At 41.3% G+C, this 26,343-nt stretch overlaps 2 protein-coding genes across 3 annotated transcripts in view; one reads left to right on the top strand and one right to left on the bottom strand.

Moving 5' to 3' along the window:
* Positions 1 to 3,014, bottom strand: part of LOC112267181 (replication termination factor 2) — a 41,919-nt gene extending 38,905 nt beyond the window's left edge. The window contains exons 1-4 of the mRNA XM_024445377.2: positions 2,831 to 3,014; positions 1,376 to 1,470; positions 985 to 1,078; positions 757 to 896 (exon numbers count right to left, since the gene is read on the bottom strand). Of these exons, the coding sequence (XP_024301145.1) occupies positions 757 to 896; positions 985 to 1,078; positions 1,376 to 1,470; positions 2,831 to 2,899 (398 nt within the window). The 5' untranslated portion in view covers positions 2,900 to 3,014. The remainder of the gene's footprint in view (positions 1 to 756; positions 897 to 984; positions 1,079 to 1,375; positions 1,471 to 2,830) is intronic.
* Positions 1 to 19,739, top strand: part of LOC112267165 (beta-1,3-galactosyl-O-glycosyl-glycoprotein beta-1,6-N-acetylglucosaminyltransferase 7) — a 40,963-nt gene extending 21,224 nt beyond the window's left edge. The window contains exons 4-5 of one of the 2 annotated variants that reach the window (XM_024445366.2): positions 19,140 to 19,218; positions 19,355 to 19,739. In XM_024445366.2, the coding sequence (XP_024301134.1) occupies positions 19,140 to 19,218; positions 19,355 to 19,361 (86 nt within the window). In that variant the 3' untranslated portion in view covers positions 19,362 to 19,739. The other variant, XM_024445357.2, reaches the window with a different exon arrangement.
* Positions 19,740 to 26,343: the final 6,604 nt, after the last annotated feature.

The following is a 26,343-nucleotide window of genomic DNA, read 5'->3' as shown; positions in this document are numbered from 1 at the left end:
CCCTGTATATAGCTTAATTACTTACTTGTGTGTTTTTGTTCTACTTTACTTTATAGTACTACGGATATTGATTACTGCATTGTTGGAAAAGAGATTTCAAGAAAAGCATTTCACTGTACTTGTGCACAATACTTGAAACTAGTTAATAGACCAATAAGAGAGTTCCAAACCTCTGCCAATAACTAGTTTTCATTTTCCCTCCTGCCCACCTAGACCACTCCCAGACAGTCCTGGTAAAATTCTTGCTTGAGAAATTGCTATATTTTCTAAGAAGCTTTTTGTTTATTTTTGACAATTTTAATTGAAAACAATTACAGTAAGGTTCTAAAATTATTACCCAGAAATTATTTAAATAGAGCTACATGTCTTTTTTTAAGGCTGCATTAGACCTAAAAAATAAAATAAAAATGGGGCAATGCACAAATAGTGTAGTGGCTCACATCATCACTTAGAATCTTATCTCTATAGTATAGCACTGAGGCCTACTGCACATACCTTGGTCCCAGATCGGTTTGTGACGGAGTTAAAAAAAACTTATAGCGCAGACAGGCTGGCACTCAGGTTCTAGGTTAATGGACATGATTCAGTGCCAGAACTCAGCAAAATGCAGACATCGTGAGATTACACTTCCGGGTCAAAATGCCCCACTCTACGCTTGTCATTGAAAGACATTGATAAGATGCAGACATTGATGAGATGCTTGTATATAGAGTCATATTCATTAGTGCACACCATAGCAACACACACACACCATACCTATGTTTGCCATTCATCTCCAGGCCCACCACAGGACAGATGAACATGGCACAGTGCATGTCCTCATAGCGGTCCCCTTTGGTGTTCCTTCTCTCGCCCTCCCAGGCTGGGTTGTCAGTCAGGTTCAGCTCCTTTATATCCTGTGGAATGACACAAACACACACTTGATTCACTTTAGATAATGAAATGATATGTGGCCTCAGCTGAAATCATGGAAAATTACCATACCTTAATGCCACGAAGGTGTGATACAACCTCGCTGTTGGGTCTATCTGCAGATTTATCCAGAAGGTACTCAATCACAGCATCTTTGTTATAGAGTCTGTAAGCAAGAATAGCATTTTGATTATGAAATCCATGTGTGATTAGAAGTATGTAAAAGTAGCCTATACCTAAGCTAATAATATTCAGCGCCATTTAATTCTTAACTGCACCCAATCAACAAGTAGCACTTACTTCTTGATTTTCATATTACTAAAAGGCTGATTATATCCAATTATCTAATAGGGACACCTAGGAGACTGATAATGCCAACACAAAATATTGTAGATTGCTAGAAACAAAATGGTGTCATACTATATGACTAGTTCACAACAAACTGATTTTAAAAAGTCCTCACCTTCCCAGATCACAAGCAACAATAGGGCGCCGGAGTTTCTCTGTACTGAGAGCACAGTACTTCCACCGGGCAGCAAGCTCTGCATTTTTGTCAACCTGTAGTGCAGAAAGATTTACACATTCAATTTAGCTGCTGCCCACTGCACTGTTCAGTTGCATTTGGTTATATCTGAAATACTTTGCTTGCAAGAATAGTGATAAGAGAGGTTACAGCCATGGTGCAACTCTGATTGACTACCACCTGTGCCATAAAGCCCCTTGTTAGCTAGCCCAATAATGGACTAAAGGAGCCTAATGTTATTCCAAGAACCTTACATGTTCTGTTTATGGTTCTAGAAACATAAATCACGTTTCTAACACACATCACACAAGACACTAGCAAAGACTTACAGGCAGGCATACACCATAATAATGCTTGACAGAGTGAGGGCTTCGGCATTTTTTGTGGGACTGAAAAAAAATGACTCAAATGTAAAAACAAAAAATATATTAACCGGTCCCCATGGGTGGGTATAATTTGTGGAACGTTCCAACATGAATCTGTTCCAAAGACGTCGTAAACAAGGATGCCAACAAACAACGCACACAAAGTAGCATGATCAATTCACCTAGCTAACTTGCTGCCGAACAGGCATCAACTCACCACGTAGTTTATTCTTAATGTTTGTCCATAGGCTAACCAGGACAGGCATTTTTCGGAATAAACGTGGTGAGTGAAAAACTCCACAAAATTGCCCACTCCCTCCCTACCTGGTATCTTATTTTGCCGCTATACAACTTTGTATGCGTTGTTTGTTGGCAACCTTGTTAGTTACTAAGTTTTTGGAACAGATTCATGTTGGAACGTAACACAAATTATACCCACCCGGTCCCCATGCTTTTAAGATGCTGATTAACAGGTAGCTATCTAGTCCACGCCGTGTGTTGCGTAAAAAAGCGTTGTAACATGGATATATGGCCGTGTGGGAACCCTAACCCTATATAAAAAGGTGTATGGTAATTTAACATTTTGTTTCTTAAACTATTTATCTGATATGAAAAGGTAGTTGCTTATGTTTCCAAAAACGTACCGCAAGTGATGTGTGTTAACGTTTAGAGCCAGCGTCGGTCCTTACAAAACATCTTCCGTCAGACTATACCACCGTCAATAGGCGCTAAATCAGTTAGAACTAACGTTAGGTGACTGTGTGAACATGGCGTGTTAACCAGTTAATACAAGAAAGCTAGCTACCTAAATTAAATTTATACATTTATCTAACATTAGTTCAGTTTGGGCGGACACATCTTCCCTGATTTAAAAAAAAAAAAAAAAAAAACGTTAGCTAGCGAAGCCAGTTAGCCAATTTTAAAAAATGCTAACATGTTTGAAAGAAGGTTAGCTAAAGTGCAGGCTAGCTCGTTTATTTTACGCCTGCTACGATAGGTTAAAGCTAGCTAACGTTATACCACTACATACCTTCTCAACTTTCTTTGGGCCTTTTACCAACTCATGCCTTTTAGGAATAGTTCCACCATCACATCCCATTTTAACAAATAGCACAAAAGTAATTTCTTGGACTGGTCTGAAGGAGAAAAACCGAACAGGCTGGTTGTAAACAAACGCGTAATCTTTTCTTCTTCGTTTGTATTTCCGGCTGACTAGACGCTGTGTTGCATATTGCTGCCTTTCGCAGGTCGGAGTGCGGATTGCACACTTTGGTCACAAGGAAAATGGGAAGGTACATTTTTTTATTTTACATTGCACAACCATCTATCGTATACATTATCCCCAATACCCACCACCCCATCCCACTACTTTGGCCCAAAATTTATTTATTTTATTTATTTATTTATTTTACCTTTATTTAACCAGGTAGGCAAGTTGAGAACAAGTTCTCATTTACAATTGCGACCTGGCCAAGATAAAGCAAAGCAGTTCGACAGATACAGATACAACGACACAGAGTTACACATGGAGTAAAAAATGACCCAACACCAGGCCATCGGCATGGGAGGATGGAACCCCATCTCTCAAAACTTTCTGTAGACCTTCTGCACTAAAATCTCTCACACCCAAATATTTATTTCTACTGCTGCAACTGCCACACCTATTTTCTGTGATTTGCACTCCATCAGTGCAGTTGATCACCATGACTTTAAACCGGTGGAGGCTCATCAGAGGAGGAAGGGGAAGACCATCCTCAGTGAGTTTCAAAAATAAAAATAGTCAAACATTTAAGTGTGATCCTTTTTTAGAAAAAACTGAACTAAATATAATCACGTCACCAAATAATGGATTTAAACACACTACTTTGCAAAGAATGTCTACAGTAGCCTCAACAGCACTCTGTAGGGTAGCCCCATGGTGTAGCCGGAGGACAGCTAGCTTCCGTCCTCTTCTAGGTACATTGACTTCAATACAAAACCTAGGAGGCTCATGGTTCTCACACCCTTACAAATACAGTGGCTTGCGAAAGTATTCACCCCCTTGGTGGTGTTGGGTTTGCGCCAGACATATCGTTTTCCTTGATGGCCAAAAAGCTCCATTTTAGTCTCATCTGACCAGAGTATCTTCTCCCATATGTGTGGGGAGTCTCCCACATGCCTATTGACGAACACCAAACGCGTTATTTTTTAACATTTTGGAGTCTCTTTTTTGGCAGGAATCTTATAGCTTGGATGGAAGGCTGGGGGAGGGAACAAATGGAAGGGGTACAGAAGTTATATAGCCCGCTGACTAAGAAATGTAAATAGACAGCAAAACATAGACTCTCTCTCTCTCAGATTGCTGAGGGGCAACATAGTCAATGTACTTGCTAGGCTATGTCTTATTTAGTGAAGACCTTAGGTAAGGGTTAATCACGATTCATCTCTGTCTTTACAGTTCCTGAAACATATCAATGACCTGATGCATGGCTTCCAAGCAGTGCTTGGCCACCCACTCAGTTACCAGTGACATATTCTGCCACATTCCAGGAAAAGGAGACAGCAGGACCACCCCTCCTTAAATCCATAGTCATTAACCACATTTCCATCCACAGTTTAAGCAAGTCATACTTTATTAAAAAGAGTGAAGACGCCTTTATGCGCAAATATTGATATAATAACCATCATATTGAAGTCACACGATGATATGGTGGGTGGTCCTCACACTACGACTAGGGAAAGCATGCAGTTTATTAGGCTATTGCTTAAATAAAATATGATGAACTTCACAGGGTGGTGAAAGTGCTAGATGCTCCTTTCCCAAAAAATATTGAGTGTCTTATTCTGGTGACACGATGATCGACAATTGAATGCTGTTTGACAAATACAAATATTCTCACTCTTTCCATAATAATCTAATCATGTAGACCAGTGGTCACCAACCTATCTTCTGGTCGATCTCCAATCCATTCCTAGTTGAGCGACAACATTTCTGTAAAAAACCCAACGATAAAGCCTTGCATTCCTATTTTTTTGTTCGGTTCACGCTGTTGCCGGTAGCTGCACTTGATTCAGCAGCCCAGGGCCGGGAAGGCAGTGTTTCCATTTTGAACCATTTCATGTGTCTGTACTTCAGGTAGAACTTCAGCTACCCCGCAGGCCCAGAGAGCAAATCAAGTGCACCTAAATCTACCGCTGGCCAATCAGATAGCTCAGATCACGGTGTCTGCATTTTCCTCGCGCCATAGACAGTAAAACAAAAAAGAAGCCTCGAACGCACACAAGTTAATAATGTGAGATTTAAAAACTTTTAAAACCATAACTAGAGAGACTAAACCAATAGAGCAAAGAGCAATTGTTTTTATGAGTATGCTAATGTAAGTTGTTATTCAGCACTGTTAGAACTTTGTTCCACATATTTATAAGCCATGAAATGAGCGTTTCGACAAGCTTGCGTTGTTATTACTTGCAGCTTGTGTCATTTTTAATATCGAGGAATATTTCACATTCTCTGGCCCCATGTTCACTAGCACGCGTGGTGAAACACCGCTTCCCGTTCATTTTCAATGGAAGGAAAGCGGTGAGAAGCAGAGAGGACGGGGGACCTTTGGGCTGCGCGAAGGTGGCGTGGGACGCGGCATGTTCACTAGCAATCGGTAATTGCCGCATGCCACTTAGGCCGCCCATTGTGACTCGCTTGTGGGCGTGCTGGCAGCATATAGCCGCACGTTCGATTGTGCATCAAGAAATGAGCATAGCAAGTTTGTATTTTTATTTTATTTCATCTTTATTTAACTAGGCAAGTCAGTTAAGAACAAATTCTTATTTACAATGACGGCCTACCAAAAGGCCTCCTGCAGGGACAGGGATAAAAATAATATATATAAATATAAGACAAAACACACATCACAACAAGAGAGTCAACACTACATAAAGAGAGACCTAAGGCAGCAACACATGACAATACAGCATAGGACAGTAGCAACACAACAGGATAGCAACACAACATGGTAGAAATATTATTGGGTTCAGACAACAGCACAAAGGGCAAGAAGGTAGAGACAACAATACATCACGCAAAGCAGCCACAACTGTCAGTAAGAGTGTCAATGATTGAGTCTTTGAATGAAGAGATTGAGTTAAAACTGTCCAGTTTGAGTGTTTGCTACAGCTCATTCCAGTGGCTAGATGCAGCGTACTGAAAAGAGGAGTGACCCAGGGGTGTGTGTGCTTTGGGGACCTTTAACAGAATGTGACTGGCAAAACAGATGTTGCATGTGGAGGATGAGGGCTGCAGTTGATATCTCAGATAGGGGTGAGTGAGGCCGATGCAGGCTGGGACCTCGGCTCTGAATCCAGGCTGACACACAAAGCTACCAGGGGTGTTCACACACACGTTCCCCAGCTCCCTGCGACACTGCTCCTCAAAGCTGCACTCATCAACATCCACACAACTATGTCCATCAAGAGCCATAACGTATCCAATTGGACAGGAACATGAGAAGGATCCAGGGGTGTTCCTGCAGTCAGCCCCAGACCCATACGTCTGCAGCCCTGTCACTTCAGCTAGAGCACACTCATCAATATCTTGGCATCCTCCTGTACTCAGGTAACCACGGAGACATTTGCACAGGTAGGAGCCAGGTGTGTTTGTGCAGTTGGCATAGAGAATGCATGGTCCTGGCCCATCCCCTTTGCACTCATCTATATCTAGGCACTCTGCAGCCCCCTGCAGAGTGTATCCCACAGGGTAGGTGCAGATCTCTCCTCCAATATTCACCATGCAACAGGGCACCCACAGCTGTCGCTGCCCACCAACATTACCTGATTACCTGGGCACTGAGGGGTGGGGGTAGGAGCTGGGGAGAGATGTGGTGGTGAAAGAGGCTGCAGGGGTTGCGGTTGGTCCATCTCCCTGCTCAGTTCTACTAAATTACCCAATGGCATTTTCAATCTCTAGGTTCTGGCTCTTGGTGAGTGATGCCTCTGTGTGTTTCAGGACCTTGTTGTCACTGCCATGGGGGGTGGTAAGGGGCTCTGCCACACATATCGCTGCCAGCAGCACCAGGAGGTGAGTCAGAGGGAGTGGCATCATCTCCTGACCCAGTAACAGATAAAGTCGATTTGGGTCCACTGGATGAGCAAGGTTTCGATTTGCCAAATGTGTTTCTTCCACTGTCTCCTCCAGATGCGGGATAAATAGTGTGGAGTTGGCTTTCCCCACAAGCCAATCCAGCAATGAAGGTCTAGTTATTAAATGGGTAAACAGTTCAATAGCAATATGCAATAAAACACTCTGGTGACAAACAAACTTTGCTGCCCTGTTTCCAGTTGTCCATATGGCTGGGACAATCTATTCAAGTAAAGTAAATACATTTCAAAAATGTTTAAAAAAAATAGATGTATTATTAGCTAACTAGCTACAGTGCAGGCTAACTCAAATGAGCTGCTGAATGAGCTAGCTAGCTATCTAGCCAACTTTACATACTGTATAGATAGCTGGGTAAGTTAATTAAATATCACCAGCTACCTAACTTCATATTAGCTATTGCTCTTGATGTATTTAACACTGTAAAAAACTCAAAATGCATTTGAAGGTAGCTAACTAACAGCCATGGAGGAAGGTGAATGGATAATGTTAGTAGCCCCAACTGTCAAAGTGAGAGAGTAGGCTATTCTGGATAGGGCAGTCCCTAGAAGTGAGGATGGAGATTGTTGTTGGAATACTCATACAGTAGGATTTAAATCTGAAAATGTTAAACTAACCAAGAGTTAGTTCAAATTTATGGGGGGAGGAGTGTTATAGAGTGATAAATGATGCGGGCTCATCTAACCAATAGGCGGCGCTATCACTGGTCCTAGATTGGTAACCGTTCTGTGGGCAATGGAGATAGTTGAGTATTGGTCTCCATGATATATAGTGATGTAAATCAGTTCCTAATAAATGACAAGTAAAGATTACATCCTGTGTCCTCCAATGATATGTTGGTCTATTCAAGATACTACATTTGACGACAAGGCAAAATCAGAAGAAGTTTTCGGAGAGAATACGGAATTTTAGGAGTTATGAACGGTGAAACTAACGTGAGTGAATATTAGCATGCTAGTTCGCTAGGAAATGCTAAGCTAAGCGAGTGACAGCTATTGACATGGGGAAGCTAGCAAATACAGTGTGTGACTGGACAGGTTGGCAGGCACAGTAGGATTGGTGGCACCATTTGACAACAAGACACAGTTGTGGGAGGAATATTGCGAAATCCTAAACCATTTTTTTTGTTGCAAATGAGAATGCTGACGCGGCAAAGAAAAGGGCCATTCTACTGAGCTGTGTGGGCATGCAAACATACACCTTGATGAGCAATTTACTGAGCCCGGCAAAGCCAGGGGAGAAATCATTTGAGGACTTGGTGAGTGTACTGAAAACACATTTAAATCCTAAACCAAATGAAATAGTACAAAAGTGGAAATTCAACTCAAGAAATAGGAAACCAGAGGAAAGTGTAATTGAATATGTCGCGGAGCTAAGGAAGCTAGCACAGGACTGTAGCTATGGAGACACACTGCACGCTGTGAGGGTATCTCAATTATATTCTCCTGACAGGAAGAAATAATCAGGACCACATCCGAACACTGGACAGAGTGTTACAGCGACTGGAGTAGGCTGGGCTACGTTTGAAACGGAGTAAGTGCAGCTTCATGGAGAAGGAAGTGACATTCCTAGGAAACAGGGTGGACGCTACTGGACGGCATCCAGTGCTAGAGAAAGTAAAGGCCCTGCAGGATGCACCAATGCCTACCACAGTCACAGAACTGAAATCATATCTGGGCCTAATCAACTACTATAATAGTTTCCTACTGAATCTCAGGGTAGCCTAGTGGTTAGAGTGTTGGACTAGTAACCGAAAGGTTGCAAGTTCAAATCCCCGAGCTGACAAGGTACAAATCTGTTGTTCTGCCCCTGAACAGGCAGTTAACCCACTGTTCCTAGGCCGTCATTGAAAATAAGAAATTGTTCTTAACTGACTTGCCTAGTAAAATTAAAAAAAATGTAAATATGCACAAGCTGCTGAGGAAGGACGAGCCATGGTGTTGGGGATCAAAACAACAAAAGGCCTTCAAAATGTCAAAAGAACTGTTGCAGTCAAGCAGAGTGTTAGTGCATTATGATGAAGGAAAATAACTGATATTTTCCTGTGATGCCTCGCCCCCTACGGAGTAGGGGCGGCAGAGTCTCATCGCATGCCAGATGGGGGGGAGAAGCCAATAGGGTTTGTTTCACGCACTGTCTCACCTGCAGAGAAGAACTATTCACAACGTGTTAAGGAGGGGTTAGCTATCGTATTCGGGGTGCAGAAGTTTCATAAGTATCTATATGGGAGAAAGTTTGAAATCTGTACAGACTATAAGCCTCTTATCAGTCTGTTGAATGAAATAAAAGCAGTGCCACAGATGGCATCTCCTAGAGTAATGAGATGGGCAGTAACACTACGAGCATATGAGAATGTTATTACTTACAGAGCAGGCAAGGACAATGGTAATGCAGATGCCCTCAGCCGCCTCCCTCTCCCAGAGTGTCCAAGCAGTCTGCCTCCGGAGGAACGAGTGCGGATGTTGGACCAGGAGAACAGCCTACTGATGACCTCCCAGCAAATCCAGAACTGGACAGCGAAAGATCCAGTCTTGTCGAGGGTCCGTGAGTACACACTGAGGAGGTGGCCAGATCATAATGTGGGACCAGAGTTTGCTCCATACAAACAGAGGCAGCACGACCTCAGTGTCCAGGACGGCTGTGTGCTGTGGGGAGCCCATGTCATCATTCCAGATAGAGGACACACACCGATGATCGAGCAGCAACATCAGAGTTATCCCGGCATGACCAGAATGAAAGGCTTGGCCAGGAGCTACATGTGGTGACTTAATTTGGACTGACATTGAAGGAAGGTAAAGTCATGCACCACATCTCAAGAGCAAAGGAAAGCACTTGCTAGTGCACCACTCCATCTATGGGAGTGGCCCAGTAAGCCTTGGAGAAGGCTACACATAGACTATGCAGGCCCTTTCATAGGGAAGATGTTTTTGGTGATAGTAGACGCTCACTCAAAATGGATGTATATCCAGTGAGCTCAGCTACATTTGCTGCTACTGTGGAGTGCCTCAGGAACAGTTTCAGTATTCATGGCATTCCAGAGATGATTGTTTCAGACAATGCTCAGTGTTTTGTGTGTGAGAACAGTAAGGAGTTCATGACAAAGAATGGAATCACATACGTCACTTCTGCACCACACCATCCTGCGTCGAATGGTTTGGCAGAGAGAGCTGTTCAGACATTCAAAGAGCTAATGAAAAAGAGTGCAGGTGACTTGTTTGAGACAAAACTGAGTAGAGCGTTGTTTAGCTATCGTGTCACGCCACATTCATCCACCGGACTTTCACTGGTTGAGATGATAATGGAGATGATGTTGAGGTGTATTGAGGTGTTGACTCAGTGTACGGTATACCCAGAACTTTGGGTATGGACCTAAATGGATACCTGGCCTGGTTCAAGAAATCACATGACAAGTGTCGTAAACTGTAGACAGGAAACCGATTATGCAGAGCCAGTGACAGACAACAGAGACGAGGACAGCAGACAGGAACAGGACTATGCAGAGCCAGTGACATGCAACACAGAGCTCAGTCCAGCAGGCGAGGAGTTGCCACAGGACACAGGTACTCCACGGCCACCAACGGACAATGCACTTATTAAGGCATTAAGGTTCACCTAGAGGGGAATTGCGACTCTCACAAAGAGTTAGGAAAGTAAAGGAGATATTTGTTTCTCATGGGCTAGTATGCACCCTTATCTCCTTTAGGAAGTAAGGTAGTCTACCCTTGCTTCCAATAAACAAAAGTGAAATGGCAATAAAAACATTGAATCAGTTGTTCAGTTGATGTAAGAAACACACTGTAAGGTTATGTTATTGATGCTAAGTGAAGAGATTACTTACCAGTTACAATGATAATGGTAACTGTTGTTGGAATACTCCTACAGTAGGTGTTAAATCTGAAAATGTTAAACTAACCAAGAGTTAGTTCAGATTTATGGGGGGAGGATTGTTATAGTGTGATAAATGATGCTGGCTCATCTAACCAATAGGCGGCGCCATCACCAGTCCTATATTGGTAACTGTTCTGTGAGCAATAGAGATAGTTGAGTATTGGTCTCCATGATAGATAGTGGTGTAAATCAGTTACTAATAAATGACAAGTAAAGATTACATATCCTCCTTAGATATGTTGGTCTATTCAAGATACTACAATAATAGTAACATAATATTCAGTGCAGTGTAATGAGTATAATGAAGTCTGTTTCTTGTGAGGTTTTCTGTCCTCATATAAAGAGAGCTATGCAATCCTGTCTACAGATGAAGAAGTCCCAATTAAGAGCAGTGGTTCTCAGTCCTGGTCCTGGGGACTCAAAGAGGTGCACATTTTGTTTTTGCCTTAGCACTGCACAGCTGATTCAAATGATCAACTCTTCATCAAGCTTCAAGTGGTACTTATGTATTAATTTGTGATGCTATCCTTGATATCATCCTGTTATTGTCACATGCTACCTGGTGATGTAAAAGTCTAATAATGACATTATCTTCCATATTCCTATATATACCTTGTACCTGGAGATTCTTTCAAAACGATTACATAGTTACCGTGTAGGACAGTGCAAGGTTGGGTGACCAGGGCCATCTGGGACTGCCTCCTGGAGGAATTCAGGCGTGTGAAGGTTACCTATGTCCTGCATACCTTCATGAGGATGGACACAAGAAACAGGAGGGGATCTGCAGTTCGATACCGTGTGCCAGAGGAAAAGTCTGCTGCTCTACAGGAAGTTTTAAAGATGGGGTCCAACAACGCAGCAAGAGGCAATCCGTGTGTGGCATATCTTCATCTCCTACTTTTTCGAAGAAGGTGCTGTTCCCTGGCAACACCATGTACTGTATAGTACTATGCACAACCAAAGGCTGTTTTAAGAGCCATCCAATTTGCAAAAAGAGTATTCTTCCATTTAAATCAAATCAAATCCAATTTTATTTGTCACATACACAAGGTTAGCAGATGTTAATACGAGTGTAGCGAAATGCTTGTGCTCCTAGTTCCGACAATGCAGTAATAACCAACGAGTAATCTAACCTAACAATTCCACAACTACTACCTTATACACACAAGTGTAAAGGGATAAAGAATACGTACATAAAGATATATGAATGAGTGATGGTGCAGAACAGCCTAGGCAAGATGCAGTAGATGGTATCGAGTACAGTATATACATATGAGATGAGTAATTTAGGGTATGTAAACATAAAAGTGGCATAGTTTAAAGTGGCTAGTGATACATGTATTACATAAAGATGGCAAGATGCAGTAGATTATATAGAGTACAGTATATACATATACATATGGGATGAATAATGTAGGGAATGTAAACATTATATTAAGTGGCATTGTTTAAAGTGGCTAGTGATACATTTTTTTACATCAATTACCATTATTAGAGTGTGCTGGAGTTGTCAGCAGTATGTTGGCCACTCAATGTTAGTGGTGGCTGTTTAACAGTCTGATGGCCCTGAGATAGAAGCTGTTTTTCAGTCTCTTGGTCCCTGCTTTGATGCACCTGTACTGACCTCGCCTTCTGGATGATAGTGGGGTGAACAGGCTGTGGCGGTTGTTGTCCTTGATTATCTTTATGGCCTTCCTGTGACATCGGGTGGTGTAGGTGTCCTGGAGGGAAGGTAGTTTGCCCCCGGTGATGCGTTGTGCAGACCTCACTACCCTCTGGAGAGCCTTACGGTTGTGGGCGGAGCAGTTGCCGTACCAGGCGGTGATACAGCACGACAGGATGCTCTCGATTGTGCATCTGTAGAAGTTTGTGAGTGCTTTTGGTGACGAGCCAAATTTCTTCAGCCTCCTGAGGTTGAAGAGGCGCTGCTGCACCTTCTTCACAACGCTGTCTGCGTGAGTGGACCAATTCAGTTTGTCCGTGATGTGTACGCCGAGGAACTTAAAACTTACTACCCTCTCCACTCCTGTCCCATCAATGTGGATTTACTTACTACAAATTGAATGTAATTTACGATTTTGTAAGCTTGCCTTGATGATATTTGCCATGCAATGCAGATGAAGTAAAGTAGCTAGCTAACTATTTTATTGCTTATTGTGCAGTGGAGGATAAAAATACCTGTATGCCTATGGATGTGTAGCTAGCTATGTCGCCGGTCTGTGTATGGACCATAAAGCGTTTGGTATACACATTAGTTCAGAACCTAGCTATGAACCTCAGCTATCATAGCCAGTTGTATCAACTTCAAAACAGTCTGAATGACATTAATGAAGCCTATGGATTGAGTAGAATAAAATATAACTGTGTGCCAAGGATGCAAGTCATATATACACATGTAGTTATTACCATGCATGAGATCCCCACATTGTAGCCTGTACATGTAACATATTCACTGATCATGTACTCTACCTTGGCAAATAAAGGTGCAGTTCAGGTATGAATGTCTTTGAGCTCATGTTTCAGTCATATCCAATACCAGGAGTATCAAATTCCAGTCTTTGAATGATGCTGTGTCTGCATGTATGTATTACAAACATACACTTCAACAGAGTTTACCAATCTTGGTCCTGGGACATCAATGGCTACACATTGTAACTATGCAATAGACTAGAAACATGATTTAACTAGTTAAAAGCTGATTTGTAATTCATATATACAGAAATATTTTTTTAAACAGCACACTACACTTCTTATGCATCATGTAAATAATGTAAAACCGGTTCAGCTCAATATCTAATTTCCTTAATCTATATAGTGCTAAGGTAACAAACAAAAAAATTGGCATTCCTTTGAGTCCCCAGGACCAGGACTGAGAATCACTGCTCTTCCTTGGGACCTCTTCATCTGTAGACAGGCTTTCATAGCTCTCTTTATCTGAGGACAGACAACCTCACAAGAAACAGACGTCATTATACTCAAATTACACCACATTGAATATTATGTTACTATTATCTACGTACTCACTTCTAGTGATTGGAACTACACAAGTACCTGCCCTAGCCTACTCTCTCACTTTTACAGTTGGGGCGGCTATCCTTTCACCCTCCTCCATGGTTGTTAGCTTGCTACCTACAAATGCATTTGGAGTTTGTTTTTTACATTGACGAATACATCAAGATAGCTAGCTAATATGAAGTTTGGTAGCTGGTGATATTTCATTCACTTAGCTAGCTATCTCTACAGTATGTAAAGTTGGCAAGATCCAACTAGCTAGCTCATTGAGTTAGCCTGCACTGTAGCTAGTTAACTAATAATACATTGTTTTTTTCAGCCCACATGCTGACAACGTCGCTCACGTTGCAAAATAAATTTACACAAACAATCATTGCACCCACACCGCTCGCGAAAGGCTGCGTGGCCAGGTGCTAAAATATAACTTGGTTCTATTTGTGACACTCAACGCCCTGCCTCTCCCATCTCCTCATTGTTTTTTGGAGCATATACCCACGTACCATTTCCTTTGTTGTTTTTAGGAGCATATACCCATGTGGGTGATTGAAAGATGAACTGAGGTACACACTCTGTTCATCTTTGTGGTAATGCACTGTAAAGTTGGTTGCCAACCGCCATATAAAAGTCCAAAGAAGAAAAAGAAGCCTGAAGGAAGGAGAGATGACGAGAATGAATTTGGTTGACCGTGGATTAATTGTTGGAGTAGAGGACCTTGTGCATTTCAGGTAAAATAACAACCCAATGTTTATATCCCAGAACAAATTAGCTAGCAACAGCAAGCTAGCTAGTGTTAGCTAACGCACCTTTGTACATTACGCTGTAATGTACAATTTACCTTATTTTAGTGCCCAAAAAACGTAATACTTCCAAGGCAACTGTAATATGAATGCCATTGTAAAGCACAACTTCTTCCCTTTCCAACAAAAACAATGACGAGACCTTCATGCTGCCCATCTCTGCATGTTTGAAGAAGGCAATGAGCTCCGTTGTTTTTTTTTTTTAATGGCGGGTGGGGAAGCGAAACCTACTGCATGATAGGGAAATTGGGGAGAGAGATGTCGCGTGGGGAAACAACTTTTTTCACCTGATCTGTCCAACTTATATCGAAAATGAAACACTATAAAGAGTTTATATAATGTATCATTACAAACCTATTTGAAGGTTTGTGTCGAATTTGAGTCAGGTTTTAAGAGCGGCGCTAAAGTTATCTTCAGAAGTGAACAGTGTCTGTCGCAGCTTTTGAGAGTCATGATGGCTTGCAGTAATGACTTGTACAATTGACTAGTTATCCCCCCTCACCGTGTACCTTTCTTGTTTTTAATCTGTGAGAGAAGCGCTACACCTGGTGGAGAGAGGCTGTACGACACAGAATGAGTTGCATTATTCGTGCTGTACGGTACGTCATGACACGTCACAATTTAACGTACAGCGTCGGAGGGGTCAATTTTTTTCATATTTTCTCCAATACTATCGGGCCATTACCATGTCAATCAACGCTTGAATAGAAACGTATGTTACTATTATCTACGTACTCACTTCTAGTGATTGGAACTACACAAGTACCTGCCCTATCCCATAAGTCTCATAAGTAATACAACAAATTATCTAAACCAGTATGATTATATACCTACAATTTTGAAATATAATTTCAAAATATTCTGAGAAGAAAAACATTAGCAGGGCAATTCAAGCTTAGCCAATATGCACTTATAATGCACTTATAATGCATTGGGCCTATATCCTACTGCATAAACATCATTGCTACATAACTGTTTTTAATTGGGTAATGTTGCATATGCTTGTTTTTGAAGCAGTTTAAAACCAAATCTGAGTGTTACATCTTGCGTTTTGACTCTGAAAATTACCCTGACTCAGAAAATGTTGGTGATCACTGATGTAGACTGTGCACATGCCAAGAACACACTAGGCACATTTGCTATTTAATGCAACGGTAGAGTTGGAAATGAGATGGAAACATATTGAACTTTACATTTGTATAACTTAACATTTCAGGGAAAAAGTGCATTTTGTATGCACGTCGTCATCACGCACTGATTTTTATCCGCAAAAAGTCCATTTGGTGGAAACACCACTGGTGGGAAAATGTGCATATTTTCTTTATGCCGATTCAACAGTATTTGCATGAAAATCTGTCACCAATTGTTTGAAAACATAGCTATAGACAATAGGTTATGTATGCTAAATGTGATACTCTGATCTTAAGATTCCAACTAAGCAGTTTTGTAAGAGCTAGGTTTGTACTAGCTATTCTGAAGATCATTAATGTTTTTTCCCTGCATCAGGTCTCACTGACACTGAATTCCCTAAGAATTCCCTATTTAGCTGCCCATGATTGCCTGATGTTAAACTCCAGGGGTAGTGTTAATGCAGAATTCTGTGTTTTTCAAGCAGAAAAAAATGCAGAAGATAAATCTTTCTGTGTTTTGTAGATGAAGATCTAAAATTCTTCTTATTTTAATTTCTGCTGTGCATCAGACAAAATGTGTGCTTCAGTTGCACCTCCACTCAGATGAGAATTCACTAATGGGCATTCTATTTCTCCTGTACTTTTCATGGTGTAGCCTTTTAGCTGGTAAAATGCAAGATTTAACTTCAAGCAAAACATTAAGAAATGTAGCTGAATACAATCTTTCTATGATAAACATTAGACATGTGATGGCCATGCATACAGTAGCTTGCGAAAGTATTCACCCCTTGTCATTTTTCCTATTTTGTTTAGAGGTCGACCGATTATGATTTTTCAACGCCGATACCGATTATTGGAGGACCAAAGGGGCCGATACTGATTAAATCGGCCGATTTATATAAAAAATGTCTTTGTAATAATGACAATTACAACAATACTGAATGAACACTTAAATTTAGCCTCAAGTAAATAATGAAACATGTTTAATTAATAATGCAAAAACAAAGTGTTGAAGAAGAAAGTATAAGTGAAATATGTGCTATGTAAGAAAGCTAACATTTCAGTTCCTTGCTCAGAACATATGAAAGCTGGTAGTTCCTTTTAACACGAGTCTTCAATATTCCCAGGTAAGAAGTTTTAGGTTGTAGTTATTATAGGACTATTTCCCTCTATACCATTTGTATTTCATTAACCTTTGACTATTAGATGTTCTTATAGGCACTTTAGTATTGCCAGTGTAACAGTATAGCTTCCGTCCCTCTCCTCGCTCCTTCCTGGGCTCGAACCAACAACACAACGACAACAGCCATCATCGAGCAGCGTTACGCATGCAGAGCAAGGGAAACAACCACAGGCTCAGAGTGAGTGAAGTTTGAAACGCTATTAGCGTGCGCTAACTAGCTAGCCATTTCACTTTGGTTACACCAGCCTCATCTCGGGAGTTGATAGGCTTGAAGTTATAAACAGTGCAATGCTTGACGCACAACGAAGAGCTGCTGGCAAAACGCACGAAAGTGCTGTTTGAATTCATGTTTACTTGCCTGCTTCTGCCTACCACCGCTCAGTCAGATACTTAGATACTTGTATGCTCAGTCAGATTATGTGCAACGCAGGACACGCTAGATAATACATAGTAATATCATCAACTATGTGTAGTTAACTAGTGATTATGATTGATTGTTTTTTATAAGATAAGTTTAATGCTAGCTAGCAACTTACCTTGGCTTACTGCATTCGCGTAACAGGCCGTCTCCTTGTGGAGTGTAACGAGAGAGAGGCAGGTCGTTATTGCGTTGGACTAGTTAACTGTAAGGTTGCAAGATTGGATCCCCCGAGCTGACAATGTGAAAAGCTGTCATTCTGCTCCTGAACGAGGCAGTTAAGACGGCCTAGGAACGGTGGGTTAATTTATTAATTCCCAGCTGCAGCAAACAGCCCAGCAAAATGACCCAGCATCTGTCGTGTCAACTGGCCAGCAACAGGACAAATCAATCAGCCAAAGAGTCTGGCCGTCTGTGTTTAGACTTCCAGAATATCCAGCCATATTAAAAGAAAAACTTGAAAAAAAAAGTGTTCTCCATTTTCCTACTGTGTGTTGGCCTTGAGATAGAAACTGTTTTTCAGTCTCTCGATCCCAGCTTTGTTGCACCTGTACTGAACTCGCCTTCTGGATGATCGCGGGGTGAACAGGCAGTTGCTCGGGTGGTTGTTGTCCTTGATGATCTTTTTGGTCTTCCTGTGACATCGGGTGTTGTAGATTTCCTGGAGGCAGGTAGTTTCCCCCAGCGATGCGTTGTGCAGACCGCACCACACTCTGGAGAGCCTTGCGGTTGAGGGCCGTGCAGTTGCCGTACCAGGCTGTGATACAGCCTGACAATTGTGTGTCTGTAAAAGTTTGTGAGTGTTTTAGGTGACAAGCCAAATTTCTTCAGCCTCCTGAGGTTGAAGGCACTGTTGTTCCTCCCTGTAGGCCATCTCGTCATTGTTGGTAATCAGGCCTACCACTGTAGTGTCGTCTACAAACTTGATGATTGAGTTTGAGGTGTGCATGGCCACGCAGTCATGGGTGAACAGGGAGTTAGTAGACGACACTACAGCTTCTATCTCAAGGCCATCAGACTGTTAAAACAGCCATCACTAAGATAGAGGCTGCTGCCAACATACAGACTCAAATCTCTGGCGACTTAAATAAATGGACTTAATAAAAAGGTATCACTAGTCACTTTAAATAATGCCACTTTAATAATGTTTACATATCCTACCTTGCTCATTGCATATGTATATACTGTATTCTATACATCTACTGCATCTTGCCTAAGCCGCATGGCCATCGCTCATCCATATAATTATATGTACATATTCTTATTCATCCCTTTACATTTGTGTGTATAAGGTAGATGTGAATTTGTTAGATTACTTGTTAGATATTACTGCATAGTCAGAACTAGAAGCACAAGCATTTCGCTACACTCGCATTAACATCTGCTAATCATGTGTATGTAACCAATAACATTTTATTCGAAGTGGATGAAAAGTCTGATAGAAAGAAATGGTTAAAAAAAAAAACTAATGAATTTAAGATATGTAGTTGATGCATTATAAAGAAATTGACTTTCAGAATTTCTCTGAGATGAGAAGCAAATTCGGTATGGATGTGGACAGAAACGTTCTGTCCGAATTTGGCACAGTTGCCAGCAAAATCATTGCAGAAACGGAGAGGAAGGGTATGGCCATGGAGATTTCTTTCACACACGGAGGAAGCTCAAAGGTTTTTTTATTTTTTATCAGTGTTACTGCATGTAACATGTACCCAAAACAGAATGGAGCTGTTCTAATTCTATTGATTCTAATCCAGCCTTTTTATTACACACCCTCCAATTTAAGGTCTGAAGATCACTGCAGCCATTTTACTCTTCCCTTACCCCTTCAAAGAATATCCAAGGGACTGTACGTCACAGACATGGTATGTATTTCCCAGCAGACAAATAAATAAATGCAAAATTAGTAGTACTGTATAAGTTGTACTGTACTCAGTTGTTACTTTACTGTTTGAAATATGACTCAAGTATTATTCTTTTTTTTTTTTTTACGTCTTACAGTGTGTAAAGTTCCCATCACCTACCATACGAATAGGGGGGAATTCTTTTGCAGATGAGAGCCACATCCAACTCTTCCTGGATGTAGAAGAGCTACTCACTGAAGAGCTGGAGTACATCTCCATGGGATTGGGAGTGGCAATGGGGGTCCATTTCCTTTTTAATATTGAGTATGCAGCATCAGTGAAAAGCACTGTGCTGTTAATTTTGAAATGTGTTCTGGGAATTGATGAGAGAGGTAAATTACCAACAAATGTTGTACGAATGGCAAACTTTTTGCTGTAGAGAGGGATAAGGGAGACCAGAGATTTCTGTGATACCTGCGACTTTCAAAGTTAATAAAAATTAATGTGACTTTACAAGTTTGACACTCAATGTTATTATTATTGTTATTAATAATAGAATACTGTAGTAACTTGGACAAGGAATGCCCATATGCAATTCAATATTACTTTCCTTTACATCTAATAAATAAAAGGTGTACAAATGGTACAAATACGGTAAAGCTATACAGCCTACTCATCCTGTGGTAGAGATGCATTGAAAAGGCACAACTCTGGGTGATGACATCACTCAAAGCAGAAAAGTCACGGTCAAGGCCAATGCCAAAAATAACCATAAACACATGAATAGTAATCATACTATACTGCAGGTAAGTACAATCACATATTCAATGTAATAATTTAGTGTCCACACTATAACAAATACATTGGACATAAAAGGAACCTTAACACCCTAAAATGTTATTTGTGGAACCTTTTGAAAAGGTTCCTGGAAGCACCTTTAGGGGTTCTGCAGATGTTGCAATCTGAGGAACCCCTAAATGTGCCTCCAGGAACCTTTTCTTTTTAGAGTACATTCTTACATTTTGCATTTACCTTTCTTTTTTTAAAGACTGTCAAGCTGTCCTCAATTGGGGAACCTCTATCTGGGACAATGGCCTCAGTTTTATAAACAAAACTTCACCATTTAAAGAGAAGTAAAAAATTGTCATTGTCCAGCTACTGTCTAATTTTGAAATCTTCTTTCTTAAAATGTTTCAGATTGAAGACAAATAAATGTGTGTCCCACTTCAATATGAAGGGACAGAGGAGCAAATATACCTTTTGTACCACTCGTTTGTGCTCAATTGAATTATGATACAATTACTGTATGCAGATTTAAAATGTAATTGGTACCTATGGAAACAAATAGAAATGTAATTAACAATATTTTCAATATCCAACTTTATCCTCTGAAGTACAGTAGGTAATAAGCTGTAGTCAGGTGTTCATTACCAGGTTATGATTAGGTCTTAACTATTACCAGTATATAATATAGCACATAGGTCACAATTATTACCAACCTTTCACATGGTGGCCAGAAAAATACGTAATATTCTGGTCAGTAATACCCTGACTACACAGCTCGTGTCGCGTGCACGAGCGTTGCAAAATAAATTTAGAAGTCTATATTTAATTATTGTACCCACTGCTCGCGCGCGCCAACGAGCGTCTGCGTTACCTAAGGCTAAAATAGAATTAAGCTCTATTTGTGACACAGATCGAGCCTCGTCAAGGCCAAGTGGGGGGCGTCGAGGCTACGTGCAACACTGTACGAGGCCGCCCGATCAGGAAACAAATCAAGTTGTAAACTTCCCCACGAGAACAGAGAAGAGCTCTGTAGACTGTCCAAAGCTGGTGCCTTACAGCTGTACCCTTATCACTGTCATGACTATCCTGTGAGGATCCAAATAGGTCAGATCATGTTTGCAATGAATGACTTCAACCAGACCCCCTCTCACCCGCAGAGTGGGGGAGGGAACTGGTGGGGGTTAACAACTCACACCCTGTTTTAAATCAAGGACAGAACATTCAGCTCTCCCTCTCCAATGTTCACCAGAAGAATGTATTTTGTTTCAACAGACCTTTCCCCGCTGAACCTCTAACATGTTCTAAAGCGAATACTGGAACAATATTTCTAACATAGAACATGGGGAATCGTCAGAGGTGATGTATAGAACACTAATGTCAATTTGTGATGTAATTAAAAATGTATGAAGTGTTCATCCTACGCGTTGTGCATGAAATATGAAAAATGATGAGTGTTTTTGTTAAGAGAAGGATGTGATTTTAGGAACCATAAGAGAAGTCATTACACACTGGTTTCTGTGAAAATATGGCAAATATATAAAAGGTCCGTTTTTTTAGCTGGTTTAAGGTATTATTGTTGTAAGGGACATTATTCTGCTGTATTCTGATTACTTGTGAGTGAACCATATTTTGGATTTGAACTCACAAGCTTTCAGTTGCCAGCGACCTGAATATCCTGCTATGCCCCTGGGTCTGTGGGTATGACAGAGATTAAAACTAATAGACATTCTGTCATTTGTCACTATGGAGGAACCCTTTTGGGTGCCATGTAGAACCCTTAAATTATTTTAGAACCCTCTCACAAGAAACCCTAGGTGGGTTTTTGAGTACCACGTAGAGTAGCACGTAACCCTTTTGAGTACCACGTAGAACCCTTTGATTTGTCCCTGTAGGGGAATCCTTTTGAGTACCATTTAGAACCTTCTCATGAAGAACCCTCTGGCTCTTGGTAGAACCAATGACAGGTTCTACAGTTATACTTAGAATGCACTTATGACACACTGTTAGGTACTCACATGGTACTGGTACATTTTGGCAAATGGAAAAATGTTCTACACAATATTTTAATTACAAAGTAAAATCATTACTGCAATTTGAAATGTAGGTGGGGCAATGTGCTGGCGGGCATGGTCTAAAATAAGTTGTATTTGTGCCAACCGTTAGTGGAAGTGTTGTACCAGTTTAAGTGTTTTAATCATTATGTTGATGAAGGTTGAGTACCTCATTTGTTCACTCCAGTTCTACAATCTTTGTAAGAGCTTGTGACAATCAAGAGCTGCACTCAAAAGGTTACTGTGCATATTCCAGCAAATAGAAGTTGGTCACCAAGAAGTTCATGCTTTTTTTCTCAATAATTTACTGTTTACAATAACTTACTGTGGCTGATCTCTGTCACACGCACTGACCTGATGGTGGGTCAGGAAGGTACATTTGCTGCCACCCTAGAGGTGAGACAGGTGAGGCTGAGTCCTAAGTATGCTCACCACAACTAATGCTTAGTAGTTTTCAACTAATCTTGTAATCAAAAATGTTTAGTTAAAGTACAGTAAGTTACTGGCAGATAGTTCCAAGTAAGTTACTATCAGTTAACGGTTATTAAGCTACTGTGAATTTTACAATATTTTACTGATAGCTAGTTGCCAGTTAGGTAACACAAAATAGGTAACTAACTGCCATTAAGTTAGTGTGAAATGCACAGTAACCTCTTAACAGTGCAGCTCTTTGTCACATATTCTTACAAAAATGACAAAAGTGACAGTGTTAAAAGAGGTGCTCAACTTTGACAACATAACAATCAGCCACTTAAACTGGTACAATGTTTCCACTGATTGTTGGCACAAATGCACAACATGCAGTAATTTGTTGTTGTTTACCATTCTTTCACTGCAACGTAAAATTACAGAAACTTTTTAACAATGTAGTAGCATTTCATGGCATAAAGGACAACATGGTAGAGAGGTAAAGGACAGGATGGTTCTTCACAAACATCACACCAGTAAAGAACTTCCTGATATGCAAAGAACCATTTGGTGAAAATGGTTCCACATATCACTCTCACCTAGGGCTGTTACTTCGACAGTATTACCGCCACCCCGGCAGTCACAAGTCATGGCCGCAGTCAAATTCCATGTGACCGTTTAGTCACGGTAACTAGGCTTCTCCAAGCTCTGATGCTGCTGATTGTCAATAGTAGCCTACCAAACTTGCTAACTGCCTGGTACTCAGCACTCTATTGTCCCTCTAATCACTCTGACATAACGCAAAGGTAATTGAAAATCTAATCAAACACTTCTTGAGAGCCCATGAGCTCATGTTCTGGAATATTTCTATAGGCTATGCAATTCTGTGAGGATACAGAGTTTTGATGGCCCCTATTAAAAATAAGCAGGTCCCATCAGCTTTCTATAGGCTATGCCTACTTTGTTTATTCCTCAACTTTCCTAATATGAAGCAAATTGCTTCTTTTTACAACAGGAGTAATTTTAGTGAATTGATGACATGTATTTTTTTCCCCTGCCCCAATATCGAGACAGGTGCATGAGAATGGTCCATTATACATAAATCAAAACAAATTTCAAGTATATGTAAAGACAAGATAGGCTAATATTTTCACCCCTCAGACTATCACTTGTGAATGATGCCCAGTTTGTGTGCAGCGAGGCAAGAAACATGACTTTGGCGACTATTTAATCATAGTTGCACACGTCATGTAGCTTAGCCCATATGCCTATATATTTTTGATAAGGTTTGTATCAAAACTAAAGTGTCTAAATAACTTCATAAAATTAAGTACATTAATCTGCTTTACAACCGGTGTAAAGCCTAACTGGCATACATAGGCAGTGCGTTTCAAGTTTGGTGAAGATCCTTTTCACCATAGAAATGCACCTTTATATTAAAGAATCACAAGCATAATCATAAAAAGTGGTAACTTTTTAGAACAGTGTTTTCCCGCTAATTGATTGCATTTTGGAACATTAGCACTTAGAGCCAACTGCCGTGTGTGCATTGCTGCGCATATAATGTGAAGAAATAGCCTAATAGTTTATCGACATTTTAAGCTAAACGTTCTGATCTGTTGCATCAGCCTCATTGCTTGTAAACGTTTTTGTTGATGCTAGTAGTTGTATTAATTTGGGATCAATTGCATCCCACAACTGTCCTATACCATGTTTGGAATATTTATTTCTCACACAGAAGGACAAGTTGACCAATATAATAGGTCAAGTGTTGTACTATGGGGGATAGTAGATTGACATAGGCTAGTGTTTTTGCTGTTCATTAGGCCTACTCATCTTGATGGCTGACAAAAAAAACGTGGACAGTTTTTCCAACATCTTCAATATGTGTCTCGCAATTCGATAAGGACTTGCACAGTTGTGTCTGTCTTCACTTATAGCCTGTGAGAAGGACTAATATTGGTTAATAAGAATTGAGATATCTGAGAGAGCCATGTGAGTGAGGTCCTTTTTCTCATTTGTAGTCCTGACAGTCTACAGTCAAAGGTAGGGAACACTCGGCCAGGTAGGTGACGAATTCGACGAAGCACTGCACTGCCTTCACGTCAGATGGGGGCATTTCCAAGATAGCCTTCACTTTTTCAGGATCCACCTTCAATCCGGTGGAAGACAAGATGTGTGCAAGAAAGCGGACCTCTGGCACTTTAAACTGAAGCTTAGCCTTATCTTGACCTGTCTGCATCTGACCATCAGGGCCAGCAGCTTGACGTCATGGTCACATTCTGCCTCATCACTGTCCCCACAGCCTACTACGAGGATGTCATCTGCTATGAGTTCCACGCCACTAAGTCCCATCAACAACTCGTGCCGTTTCCGCTGATACACCTCTGGAGCCACGGAGACACCAAACGGGAGTGTTAACCACCTCTTCCTGCCCCAGGGTGTACAAAAGGTGGTAATGTAGCTGCTGGGCTCGTCGAGCTTGCACAGCAGGAAGGCATCTCTGGCGTCCACGAGCATGAAGATTCTGGCCTTCGGGAGCTTGTAAAGAACATCCTCCAACATGGGTATAATGTAATGTGAACGTCGCAGAGCCCAGTTGAGGTATTTAGATCAGCGCATATCCGTGGCTTGTCTGGTTTCTTGACGATAACCATATTCCTTATCCAGTCTGTAGGCTCTGTGACAGATATGATGTGGCCATCTGCTTCATATTTGTCAAGTTGAGCCTTCATAGCTGCTTTCATGGCCACTGGTACATTGTGGGGTGCACACTGGACAGGCTGGATTGCTGCGTCCAACTCAAAGTGGACTTCGAACTGACTCGACCGGTGCGTTGAAGACATCATGGTACTTGCTTAGGAGTGTCTCCTTGCTCAGGGGCCCAGCCTGGACTTTGTCTATAATATTAAGATCAGCTGGGATGAAGTTAATAAGCCCAAGGCACTCACATTTAGAACCTGACAGTACTGGCTGTTGACTACCCTCAACTATTTCAAACTCAAGGGTGTGTTTCTGGCCACGTAAAACACACTGTCACAAACAAGCCTAAAGAGGTCATGAACTGGCCTGAATACAGTTTCAGCTTGGTGCTACTCTGTGTGAGTTTGTCTCTGGGCGTGAGCCTCCTTTTGTCTTTAAGGCTCATAACGTTACATGTGGCTCCTGAATCTACTTGGCATCGCTGTGGTTTATTATTAAGTAGCAGAGTGACAAACCACCTTTTTCCTTTTGCCCTCACTGCCCATATGCACTCGCTAGCATATACATAATCTGTGCTGTTGTTCCCTTCATCTGTGTTTGTTTCAATGGAGTGCACTTTACCCTCCTTTCTCTTGCTTTTCATGCCAGACCCTTGCGAAGTGATTAGCTGTACCACAGGATGTGCATATTTTTCCATAGGCTGGGCAGAGTTCTTTTCCCCACCCATGAGAAATGCCACATTATCGACAAGTATTGGGGTTGTCTACTGCAGAGTTGGCTATAGAATTAGCTGTGGCAAAGGAGAATTTCTTTACTAGCTGCCTGAATGTAGCATTGACATTGTCCATAAGTTGCCTTTCTAGCTCCATGGAACTTATCCGTATATCAGTAGGCTCTGCTGCAAGGCATGTCTCCACTGCCAAGACCAGCGTCAGGTCACGTTCTCTCAGCAAACGTCTGCGCGTGCCCTCATCAGTTATGCCAAGCACTATCTTATCTCTGATCAGTTCATCTCTTAAAGCACCATAGTCACATGTAGCTGCCTCCTGTTTGCAACAACCGAAAACATAATGCTCGTAGATAACGTTTTGCTGGCTTAAAGTATTGTTCAAGAGCATCAATAATAGCTGTTGCGTTACCTTGCTGTTAGGTTCAGGTTGTGTTTGTATACGTGTTGGCATTCAGTTCCCATTATAGT

Source organism: Oncorhynchus tshawytscha, linkage group LG02, assembly GCF_018296145.1.
Source record: "Oncorhynchus tshawytscha isolate Ot180627B linkage group LG02, Otsh_v2.0, whole genome shotgun sequence".
NCBI classification, from domain to species: domain Eukaryota; kingdom Metazoa; phylum Chordata; class Actinopteri; order Salmoniformes; family Salmonidae; genus Oncorhynchus; species Oncorhynchus tshawytscha.
Note: the sequence above shows the minus strand (reverse complement) of the source record. Positions and strands in the feature narration are given on the sequence as shown.